This window comes from Leptodactylus fuscus, chromosome 5, assembly GCF_031893055.1.
Source record: "Leptodactylus fuscus isolate aLepFus1 chromosome 5, aLepFus1.hap2, whole genome shotgun sequence".
NCBI lineage: Eukaryota > Metazoa > Chordata > Amphibia > Anura > Leptodactylidae > Leptodactylus > Leptodactylus fuscus.
Window position 1 is genome coordinate 156,082,118 of NC_134269.1, and position 12,082 is coordinate 156,094,199.

At 38.4% G+C, this 12,082-nt stretch overlaps 1 protein-coding gene across 1 annotated transcript in view; it reads right to left on the reverse strand.

Moving 5' to 3' along the window:
* LOC142203618 (dynein axonemal heavy chain 3-like) overlaps nt 1-12,082 on the reverse strand; it is a 927,911-nt gene that overhangs the window by 25,161 nt on the left and 890,668 nt on the right. The window contains exon 71 of the mRNA XM_075274510.1: nt 10,944-11,237. Within this exon, the coding sequence (XP_075130611.1) occupies nt 10,944-11,237 (294 nt within the window). The remainder of the gene's footprint in view (nt 1-10,943; nt 11,238-12,082) is intronic.

A 12,082-nucleotide genomic window follows, 5' to 3' on the forward strand; every position in this document is an offset into this window, starting at 1 on the left:
TGCAGAAGGAATCACTTGTAAGGAGCTTTACATAGATATATTCTAAAACTATCTGTGCAATAAAAACTGTCCTTCAGGGCAGGGCCCCATATGGGGTAAACAACGCAGTTTGACTGCAGTGTAAACGCTGCGCCAAAACCTACAGCATTTTACAGTGCCTGCAAAGTAGCGAGTCCCATCCACACATTGTAGAAAAATATGCACAGCAACTGTTGCGTGTCTGGAAATCATAGCATATCAATTATACCTAGAAATGCCGATTTTTTGCCTACAGGTATAACTGAAGCAGCAAAGTGCTGTGGGGAAAAACTGCGGTTTTTCCTGCAGTGCTTTTTCACTGTGCTCTGCTATGTGGGGCCTTAGGGTTGGTTCACACTAGCGCTTGTATTCCGTCTGCAAGGGGTCCGCATGGAGACCCCCCTGGACAGAATACCAACGCTAATGCAAGCGCTGTGCAGTTAAGCACACGGAGCCCATAGACTATAATGGGCTCCGTGTGCTTGCCGCGCACTGCCTGCACAATTCATTCGTGCGGGCAGTGCGCAGCAAGCACACGGAGCCCATTATAGTCTATGGGCTCCATGTGCTTTCCAAGCACATCGCTTGCAATTGCATTCCCTCCGAGGGGTCTCCATGCGGACTCCTTGCGGATGGAATACAAGCGCTAGTGTAAACCAGCCCTTAGACAGACTTATTTTCTGTGAAATATGTCAGCCTAATGATATGTGCATGAGGACTAATAGATACTTTGGAGTACCTAGATTTATTTATTTTTATCAGATCATCTTGTATTAAATATTTAACATAACATACAATAAACAGTGAAAAGAATAGCAAAAATCACCCCCCACACACACACTCACACAAAACCCAATAATCCTTCCCTTCCATAGACAGCAGTGGTTTATTACAGAATTAAATTCATATCCCAACCAATGTCTCAATGAATATGACCTCAATATACATTTAGACATTTCACCTGGTATTACAAGTACAATTTTTGATTAACCTAAATATAGTTTGAATTTTTACAAGGTGTTGCACAGTGATGCATATGGCTCTGTTCACAATAGCATCAAAGCTTCTGTGAATAGAGGACTTATAATAGGATTCAATAGAATTCATCAGGTTACTGGTTTTGTTCACTAATCTGATAGAACTTACGTTAAAGTCATCTAAAGGCACAAAATAAAATGAATTAATGGGGACATTCAAGGAATTTTATGGTTTAGAAAACCCATATTAAAATACCCTATAAGGGTATTATAAGCGGGATGGTCCATTATTTATACCCTTCATCAAACAGGTAGAACAGCCACATTCTTCTGTGAAGGAACCATCATATCTCACTGGGATAAGCACTAAATTACATTGCTTTTGATCAGCTAGAATTCTGTCTGTCTTATTTTCTAGTCTGGATCTAATAACAATAAGTTATTTATATAGCACCAACATATTCCGCAGCACTTTACTTTGATAGTATGCCTAAAAATGTTTGATGGGGCACAAGGGTATAAGCAGTAAAAGCACTGTGGATATTCATTTAGAAGAAAAGATATAAATAGTATTTCTTTTATCTGTGGTACACACCAAAGATAAGTAGAGCTGGCATCTACAGTAGTTTATACATTGTCTATAGGTCATAATTTGCAGGATAAGATAAGATAATCCTTTAATAGTCCCGCAATGGGGAAATTTCAGATAACTCAGTATGGAATATTATAGTTGAGTACGCTATTCCATATAGGTTAAGAAACGGAATATTAGCATATGCCAAAAGAACCCTTTTGGTATAGACTGTGCCAAGAGGTTTCCTAGAATAACGTACACTACAAACACAGTATGAATACATCCATGGGTCTCATCTACACCTGAATACTCAGTATTGCATCTGTAGCCTGTCATGGGTTCCTACAGTGCTGACATGTGCCAAAACCTGTATACAGAGGTGCAGGAGGATTCACAGTTTCTGTGCAGCAATTAGGAGCATTGCTTCTATGGGAGAATGCTCTGCCTCACAGAGACACAATGTAGCAGTGTACGGAATGTATTCATAGGGCCTCTGCCATGTGCACGATGTACCCATAGAGAACATGTACTATATATTCACGAAAGAATAGCAGATTTGTAAAATGTAAATGATATCAAGAATCAGAGTAAACACTACGATGCATACAATATCTACCAAATTACACACAGGTAACAATATACACAACATACTAGTCTTCATAGCGGCGGGTATTAAATATATGAAAAGTGACATTTGTATATCTTGACCTTCGCATTGTCGGTGAGATGTTTCACCAGTAAACAGGCGTATGACCTGGAAATTGTAAATGAGTCCACATTGTTAATCAGGAAGTCTGTTATTCCACGGGAAGAAGCATAATAGCTTTGATATAATATTCATTCAGATATGACACTTTTCAAGTGGTTTGCAACTGCAAATGGAAAAGTTAAAAAAAAAAAAAAAAAAAAAAGCTTAAGTAACCATAGCAACCTATCTTGTCAGTCGCGTGTTCAAGTTTCCCATTTTATTTTTTTCCTATCCTGAGGTAATGCATGATAGATATCTTTCCAAGGTTAGAAGAGAGGTTTGAGGCAGAACAATAATCCTCCCATGAACTGCCCAAACACAAGAAAATATTTCTTAATTAAGCAAGAAGTCAAAGCAGCGTGCTCATTACTGTGAAATATCCGTCTATATCAGCTGGGAAGCACAAAGCCGTATGATGGGCGCGTAATGAGCACCACAATATCACACCATTTATACACGTTACTTTTATGGCTATGTCAAAACAAACACGCGTAGGATGGTGAAGGTCTGCCTTGAATGGAGTGGCGGGGCAACCGTACCCATCTTAAATGATGTCAATGAGGTGATATTTCAGCGTAGATGTGTCATTTTACCCTTACGGACTGGAACGCCGTTTTAGATAAATGTAAGCCTAGGTTTTCATTCATGCTGAATCTCACAGTTGGCGCAGCACAGATCTCAGGAAAGTCCCAGCCTGCTGTATGTGACAGAGGCTGTCATGAAACTCTCCTGTCTGTTCTGACCTCTCCTGCTGACTTCCACCTGTTTTATTGTCATCACATTGGGACATCTTTTTAATGAGCTGACTGTACAGACCTGCAAGACAACAATCATATTCAATACACATTTAATAAAATGAATAGATGTCTACGGTACTGAAATTACATAGCGTCCCAACACCAGGGTTGCCATAAATTTCTTTTTTCCACTGTTCATAAAAAAAAAAAATAAAAAAAAAAATTCTACATGCATTACCTATACTTTATAATAAATTTTGGAACCCATTTGTGCCTATTAGTTGTTCTAAGTGTGGTGGCCACTCTGTCTATGGTATCCTTATTCATGCTGTGGCCTAATGCCTTGTAGTCACACTGGGTGTGAAAGTTTCCTTTTAGAAGGGTGGCTTTCGTTCATATGGGGTTTGAGTAGACTGCGATTTTGGATGTTGAACCATTGTAAAAGCAGTGGGAGTGTGGGCTTACCTGACCCTAGGCTACCACTCAGCTGTCCTCTTGCGCCTCTGACTGGCACTATCATGGCGCAGACAAGCAGTAGTTCTTCATTGAGGCTTTCGTCCCACCTGCCCTCTTTACCCTGGGTTCCGGTCCATTTCCTCCCTAGTACTATCAAGAACTTTTTGTTATCACTACATTTTCTCCGGATCTGGGATGCAATGTATGCAGGTGGCTGCGTTGCTAGGGTTATGGCCCCCTTAGCCCTATTTCCATAATCTCACATTCGCTCTGGGTTGTTTGGTGGATAAATTCCTCTGTTGGTGGAGTAGGGATGACATTCACTTGTGCAAGGTTGCTGGTGACATGCTTCTTTCCCCTCTGGAGCTTTTGCATGCTTCTCACTTGACTCTCACTTGTCCTGACTGGAATTGGCCAACTTAGCACTTTTCTCTGTAAATTTTCCTTGCCTCCACTACTTTCTTGCACCATGACAAATCTGGAGTCTGCATTCTCTCACGTGGACAACACCCTGCATGCCCTGTCTGCACTCTATAGCATTCTCCTCAAAGATGCTGTACCCAGAAACCCTACCTTTATGGGTCCCTGGGAGTCTCTTTCCTGTCAACTGGGGCAGGTTATTCCTGTTTACACATAAACTCCCATTGTCTTGCAGTGGGCAGGAAAAGAATTTCAAAATGCTGACTCAGTGATACCGCTGCCTTGACCTCCTGCATAGGTTTTATCTTGGGGTGTCTTACCGATGCTGGCACTGTGGCTCTGAGAGAGGTACACTTTACCATATCTGGTGGGAGTGTGCTACCCTTAGGCTCTTTTGGAATGCTGTGTTCACTCTGTACACTAAAGTGAATGGTCGATGCATTATGCCCTTGCCCCAACTGGCCCTTCTCTCCATTATACCTGGGAAAATTTCTGTGGTAAAGAGAGACCTTCTGTGATTGATTGAACATAAAAGGGAGGCTTTCCCAATACTTTTGGTCTTCCATCTTGAGTTCCTGAGCATTTACAGTTTCTAACTGCTGTTGTTGATCCTTGCTACCATTTAGCAATTTGTACTAACTGCTTGTTTGCTGGACAACTACTACCTCAGTAAAGGACTGGTGACTCAGATCCTGTGAAGTGAGCATCTCTCTTTGTCATGACTCTAAGATACACAAATAGTGTGGGCACAGCTCCCCTGTCCTTGGGTAGGCTGGTGTAATTGACAGCACAGTAGGGTTTGGGCATAGTAGGTTGCCATGCCTATTCCAACTTGTCCAGATAAGAACAAAAATCTGGTTGGCGGCCCTGCTATTCTTCACTTCAATGTACTGAACTGTGGCCTTTCATGTACAAATGTGGGTTAAAAGAACTTCAGATTGTAAGTCAGCTCCTATCTGTCCTCTTTATCTATCCTCTTTTATCTATATCTGCTTAACGCTACATCAACAAAAAGAAAATAAAAAAAAATGGCCTTTTCTTTATCAGAAAGCCCTCTCCATTTACTCCAGTTATTTAGTTCAAATAGCTTTTCCATCACCTACGTTCAGAATGTGGGGGTGGTTTGTCTTTTCTCCCAATTCTGGGTGGGCATTGTGCTTTGTAAGTGAAAGCTGTAGACAAATTATAGGAATAGTGTTGGGGCTACCAATGGCCAGATACTCACAGTCAGTTATTAATAGTACTGTGAAGAGTAAAATTCTGGAAATATTAGGGCTCGTTCACAGGGGGCGGTGCGGATTTTGACACAGAGAGTGACGCGGGAGCCGCGTCACTCTCGGGTCAAAACCTGCCTGCCACAACCATCGCAGTCGTGGCTTTCCCCTCCAGAGCCGGCTCAAATGAATGAGCTGACTTCAGAGGGTGCTGCCGCTAGGCGGAAGCCGCGGCTCAGCGCGCCGTGGCTTCCACCTGAAGAAAGGGCAGGTTGCTTCTTTTTTTCTGCTAGCAGAAAAAAAAACTAGCAATCTACATAGACCACTATTGTAAAGGGGCGGATTTTGAAGTGAAATCCGCTGTCAAAATCTTCCCCTTTGTTCACGTGTGAACTAGCCCTTATTGTTTCTTTAATTGTTGAATAAAAAGACTGTTTTGGCCTCAAAAAGCAAACTCTTTGGTGCCCACCAACTCCATGATGAACAAAAAAAGGCAGCTGCCCCATGACAGCTACATTTTTCCTTCTGCTTAACATTAGTGGCTGTCAACAGAATATTTTCTTTTATCAATAGATATTCCTCCAGGAACTGTGACATGACCAAATATTCATGCCTCTGTGAAGATTTGCTATGTATATTACCAGTGAAGTACAGGTGTACAAGTGAATACTAGGTGGTGGTGCCAAGTGTTGAGTGCTAAGTTTGTACACAAGTGAGTTGACATTCGTGTTAGCAGGGATTGACTGGCAAGGGAATTGTAGCTCTCCTACTGGAATGCTACTTTAAGCATAAATCCTGCGAGTATAGAAGGTCACTGTCTATTCAATTCAATTACATATAGCTTGATCAGTGGTAGATACATAATATTTCCGTTCAAGCATGCAGTGAATGCAATGTATGTCATACCAGCGCCCACAAAAAGCTCTTTAAGGCGTTTAAAATAAAAAGTGAGAGTTAACTGTGAAATGGTTGCTAAGTGGTCCAAACATAGCTAGATGGACAATGACAGCCAAGGACAAGATGTGCATTACACATCCTACTCGAGCACATTCTGTTCATTTACAGCCAGAATTGCCATACTCTATTTAGAAAATGTATCACACTGTTCATCTCTCTCACACAAATGTAATGTGACAGAAAGACATTGAAATCAAGGGATTATTTAGTTACGTAAAACTAGTTTTAATTCCCAGACAACATATCTAATAGGTAAGATTTGAAACATCCTAGTTTGGCAGAAACCTTCATTTAAAAGCAATTTCATAAAAATGAATTCATTTGTCCAATAAATCAATTCATTGCTTTTTTTTTTACCTCTTTTGCTAAATTTAGATGGACACCTCCCTAAATGTGTAGGTTATCTTGTCCACCGCTGGACATAATGTAATCTCTTCTAGTCATTCCTATTTCCTGGTCTTAATTCTTGTAATGTAGTTCCTGCTGTTTTGTTCAGCTGCAGGGAGAATTGGCTGTTGTGGTTTGACAATGACAAGAATACCTCTTGTCAAGTGAAATCACATTTATAGATAGAAGATGGACAGGACAGTGCTTGCCAAATGTGGTGTAAAATAGGAAAACAAGAAAGAAAAAAAAAAAGCTTTCCTTTTCAGGGAATAGTATAAAACAACTATTGCTTTTTGTACAGTATTTAACCCTTTGACATACATAGAATTTTATGCAAGGCTAGATTTATACCATGCATGGCTCTGATGTGTAAAGGCCAGTTCTTCTAATGTATAAATCTACCTTGACCAAAGCATGTCATTAGCCAAATTACTACCAAAAGAACTTTGTTTAGCATGGATTTGACTTGTGTTTGTCAGTGTACTTTAGCACCAACTGAATTGAAGAATGTAGAATGCTTTTTTCATGTAGAATGCTTTTTTTTTTTATATATGTAAAAATACATAATATTGCATGTTTTTTATTAGTTGAGATCAATGCACTTATATATGTATTAAATAGTATATGTCTATAGTAGTAGTATATGTATATCGTATAGAGATGAGTGAGTACTGTTCGGATCAGCCGATCCGAACAGCACGCACGCATTGAAATGAATGGAAGCACCTGGTACTTCCGCTTTGACGCCGGCCAGCCGCTTAACCCCCCACGTGCTGGCTACGTCCATTCATTTCAATGCGTGGGTGCTGTTCGGATCGGCTGATCCAAACAGTACTCGCTCATCTCTAATTATCGTATATTAAGTAGTAGTATACATGCACCACTAGAGGTGACTTATCGCCACTGAAAACAAAGCATTAGACAAGTTGTAATTCAACACGTCTGATTGTTTTCCTTCCCCAAATCTGTTGAACAAATGTTGACTGAAAACCTACAGTAATATACATTGGATTATGTTGTATCTTTTGAAATTAGCTAACAATAATCTAATCTCTATGGCCAGTTTAATATTCAACTATGATACTGTATGAACCTTAGCATATATATGTATTGTGAGAAGGTGACAGGCAGAGTGCTGGAGTCCAGATATATCAGCCCTGGGTTTCTGACATATTTGTGGCCCAGGGTGGGTCTGGAGTAGGCCTCAGCCCAGGTGTAGATCCTTGGTTAATTACTGGGCCAGAAAAAGCCTGCAGCTCTTGCATTGCAGTGCAGTTCCATGAAGTGAAAGGAGGTGTATGGTTCTGTCCTGTAACCCTGAGTCTGGTGAGACAATATTGCCTGTTGTGTTCGTGTAGCTGGAAGTAAGCCACACGTATAGTTAGGTTATCTGTTCTGTTAGACCTGGTTCACATCTGCGTTCAGTATTGCATTTGGAGAGTCCGCATGGGGAACCCCCAGAATGGAATACCGAACGAATTGACAAGCGGTGAGCTTATGAAAGCACACAGACCACATAGACTATAATGGGGTCCATGTTTTTTTTGCGCGCTGTCCACACGAATTATAGTCTATGGGGTCCATGTGCTTTCATAAGCTCACCGCTTGTCAATGCATTTGGTATTCCATTCCCGGGGTCCCAATGTGGACTCCCTGAATAGAATACCAAACGTAGATGTGAACCAGGCCTTAGCTAGTGGCTCAAACGAGCAGTTATTTATTTTGTTTTTGCCTGAAGTTAAGGCTGTATTTTGCTTAGTTTATTTTGTGCCTGAAGTCAAGGTTTATTTATTTTCCTGATTTTTTTTTTTTTTTTGCTAAATAAACCCGTTTGCTGCACATTTTGTGTCTCTGTCTTAACTGTTTGGGTCCGTACCATGGCGCCGAGCTAACTTTCCCACTATATATATATATATATATATATATATATATATATATATATATATATCGTACTTAACGGACAAGTGTACTGGACTACATTATTGAGAACAGATGCATCCATTAAAATAAAATATATGTTTTTCTGTAATGGGTCCTCATGGGTGCCACTGTGCGACTGTTTACATTTACAAGCTCAAAGTCTTAAGGCTTTTAGTCCGTGCACACAGACCATCACTAGCCAGGGTCACAGTGCCATTTGCAATCTAGTCCTAATGTACATCTGAGAATAAATAATTGTGTTTAAGACTAGAAAGAAATATTTTTTGCAGAAAGGTTAATAAGAGCAAGCTCTTGCTCCACTATGCTGATAAGTCAAATGTCTCAGATGTTGTTTGGAAAACAGGAATGACCAATAACCATTTGGAATCCAATTCCTTTGCTGTATTGCATATTTGGGGGTCGTATAAAAACATAAAAATGTTCAATAAAGAGTTTTCATTTTTTTCTTAGTGACTCTTTATGAATAATAGACCGAAGAGCAACATTGACACTTTGATCAAATCAGTTGCATGTTTTTGTAGTTTACCTGGGATTCTGAATAACTATAAAAGGTATCGATTTCGATGTATATATAAAGTAAACAACACAGTAATAAACTCAGCAATACGTGTATGCTTCTCTGTACTCGCTAAAGTGACAAATGGAACGTCATCCACATTGTGCTGTACATTTATGAAACTAGAACACTGACATATTGAACAAGTCATTACACGGTGCAGGATATTTTTGCAATAGTTCAACTATCTTTCAAGCACGACAAGGTTACACTGCAGCAAACATACAACAAAATAAACTGCAAGATGAAAAATCTGACTGATGTGACAGGATATTTGTTGACATTCATGTCAAGAGATTCCACAGCAAAGCAGCAAAGAGAATATCCCCAATTCTTAGAACTATCATTTCTGTTGACAGTTTGATGACGGGACGTAAAACAATTCTCCTGCTTCTTACAGTTAGTTTGCTCTTCCTATGTTTTCAATATGGACCTGCCAATTCCAATGTGCCAGAGAAGTTCTGAAAGGTCAGTATTTCATTATTTATTGCCCGGATTCCAAAACTCTATTACTATAACTACTGCGTTAATGAATCTTATTTGTCTTATCTTGTTCTGTTATTATACGTCATTATCTATTTTTTCATATTTTTTATGATAATATTGAGAAAACACTATATATAGGATACAGTTAGTAACAACAGTTTAATCCATTTCCCCAGGATGCATTCTAACCCTAATGACCAATGCAATTTTTCCCTTTTTTCGATACTGGTCAAATACATACATCATTTTATTTTTTTAGGTCACTGTGATGAATTTTGCAACTTTTTGTGACAAATAGGGCATTATGTTTTTTCCAGCTTAAACCAAATAGCAGTTGCTAAATAAGGTAAAATGGGAAAAATTCTAAAAAAAATTAACAAAGTGCCATTTTACAACAATTATTTTAATATATGACAAGACCTAGTTAATGTCACTGTGTTGAAAGCAGGGCTATGTGTGCAATTCCAAGATCCTTATTCATTTTCTTTAATTTATTATTACTATTATTTTTAAATAATTTTTAATTAAGCCCATAACAACCAGGAAACTTTTTTTTTTTTTCCAAAAATCAAAACTTAAATTATTCTTTCGGCTAAGGCCCCACATTGCAGAGAATCAGCCTTTTTGTTGCAGATTTTGTTGTGTTTTTTGAGCCAAAGCCAAGAGTGGCTACAATATGAATGATATATATACTGTATATATATTTATATTACTTATACTTCTGCCTTCTGATCCATTTACTCCTGGCTTTAGCTTAAAGAACCACAGCAAAATCTGCAACAAAAAGTGATGCTTTTCTACATTGTGGGGCCTCAGCCTTATATACAAATCCTATTCTAGGGATACCCATATTCCTGTATTGTCTGTACAATATACTGTGCATGCTTTATGGCAGTGGATGAAAGTCAATTGAAAAATCTCATATATTATTATAGTCTCCAGGAAGCGTCAGAGAGTCCATCCTCTAATGATAATGACTTTCCTCTTGTCGGGCTTGTATATACAGAGAAGCTGATCAATGAATTACAGAGAATTGGAAATAATATTTTAGTGTGATGGAGTATCAGTGTGAAAATATTAAAATTTTTAAAGTTTTTTATGTGGCTTGTAACATTGAAAATTTAAAGCTGCTGTCAAAAATGTATTAAAATATATTTATAAAAACACATATTTAAATGTTTTTTTTTTTTTTTTGCTGATATATCCTCTTTAACTACCTAACAGTGCAAACATTTTTCAGCTGCTCCATTGGATATTTTGTGATATATTATTTATTAATTAAATAACCACATATTATTTAAAATTAAGAAGCAGAATTGTGTAAAGCATTAATAACATTATTAGATCTCGTGAATTCCCAGTTGCTATGGGTTTTACCTTCAGTCTTCACCTGATCTAGTCATGGTCTGTGAATGCTTGGCCTAGATACTAATGAGCATGTTGAGCGCAGTGACACAGTAAAGGTAACCTACCTGTGGTTTGTTGCAGCCATTAAAGAAAGACGGATTACAAATTGGATCGCTGAGGTATGACTTTAACAAGTTTGCTCTTAGTCCCTTTGGGGGTTCATTGGTCATTTTTATTCCATTCTGCAGAACAGATACAGGAAAACTTTGCGAAGGATAACTGGTCAGCCATAATCGGAAGCTAGATTTTGTCTTTTCTGGATCTGTAATGACTTCTTCACAAATTTGTTCAAGATCTGCAAGCCAACTAATAGCCAAGTGGCAGTTCTGGAGTACGACCCATGTGCCATCTTCAGCTGCCTAAAAAAAAGTAGCCAAAATTTAGGAAATGATGTTATTATTCACACATTCACATACCAAATTAATTATGAATCCCTAACAATCTGGAGAGAACCCAAACACAGTCATTATCTGCGAAATGAAGTTATACAGTCTCTGTGACCTTTAATCAATCATCATACTGTTAATGTTAATTTTCCTGATTTAAAAACCATAGATGTATTTGCATTTTAATGGGCATTAAATGAGTGTCATTGGGAAGAAATAATAGATTCTTGGCCTTTTGGTATAAATTCTTAGTAAAATATTTATGGGAAATGATGTAAAAGATGTAGATGATGTTGCTATTGTTATAACCATAATATCTTTCACACAGTGATGAAGAGTCATAACTAAAAGAAACATTTTATGTTTGATATTAAATTAATATACAGTTTGGAGAATGCTGCCTGGAGAGTTATGTGCATCAATTTTAATGATGACTTGCTGTTACCATAACTCAATTCATTTGTAAACTTTGTCATAGGTTTGCCTTTTAGTGAGGAGAATAATTGAAGGAGAAGTAGGAATTAGAAATTGTATTTGCTTTTACTTAGATAGATAGATAGATATAGATAGATATACACAGACAGACAGACACATAGATAGATAGATAGATAGATAGATAGATGCATACATACATAAACACATAGATGTGAGGCAATGTTTTTGCTTCTTGTACCCGCCATCCCCTCACCTACACCAAAAATATGGTTCATGTAATTATCATATTTCTCTGTAAATGTCAGACTTTGAATAGGAGAAGTCAGGGAAGGCTGAACCCACACCCTAGATAGTGATAACTGTACTGACTTTTTCTTCCTTTA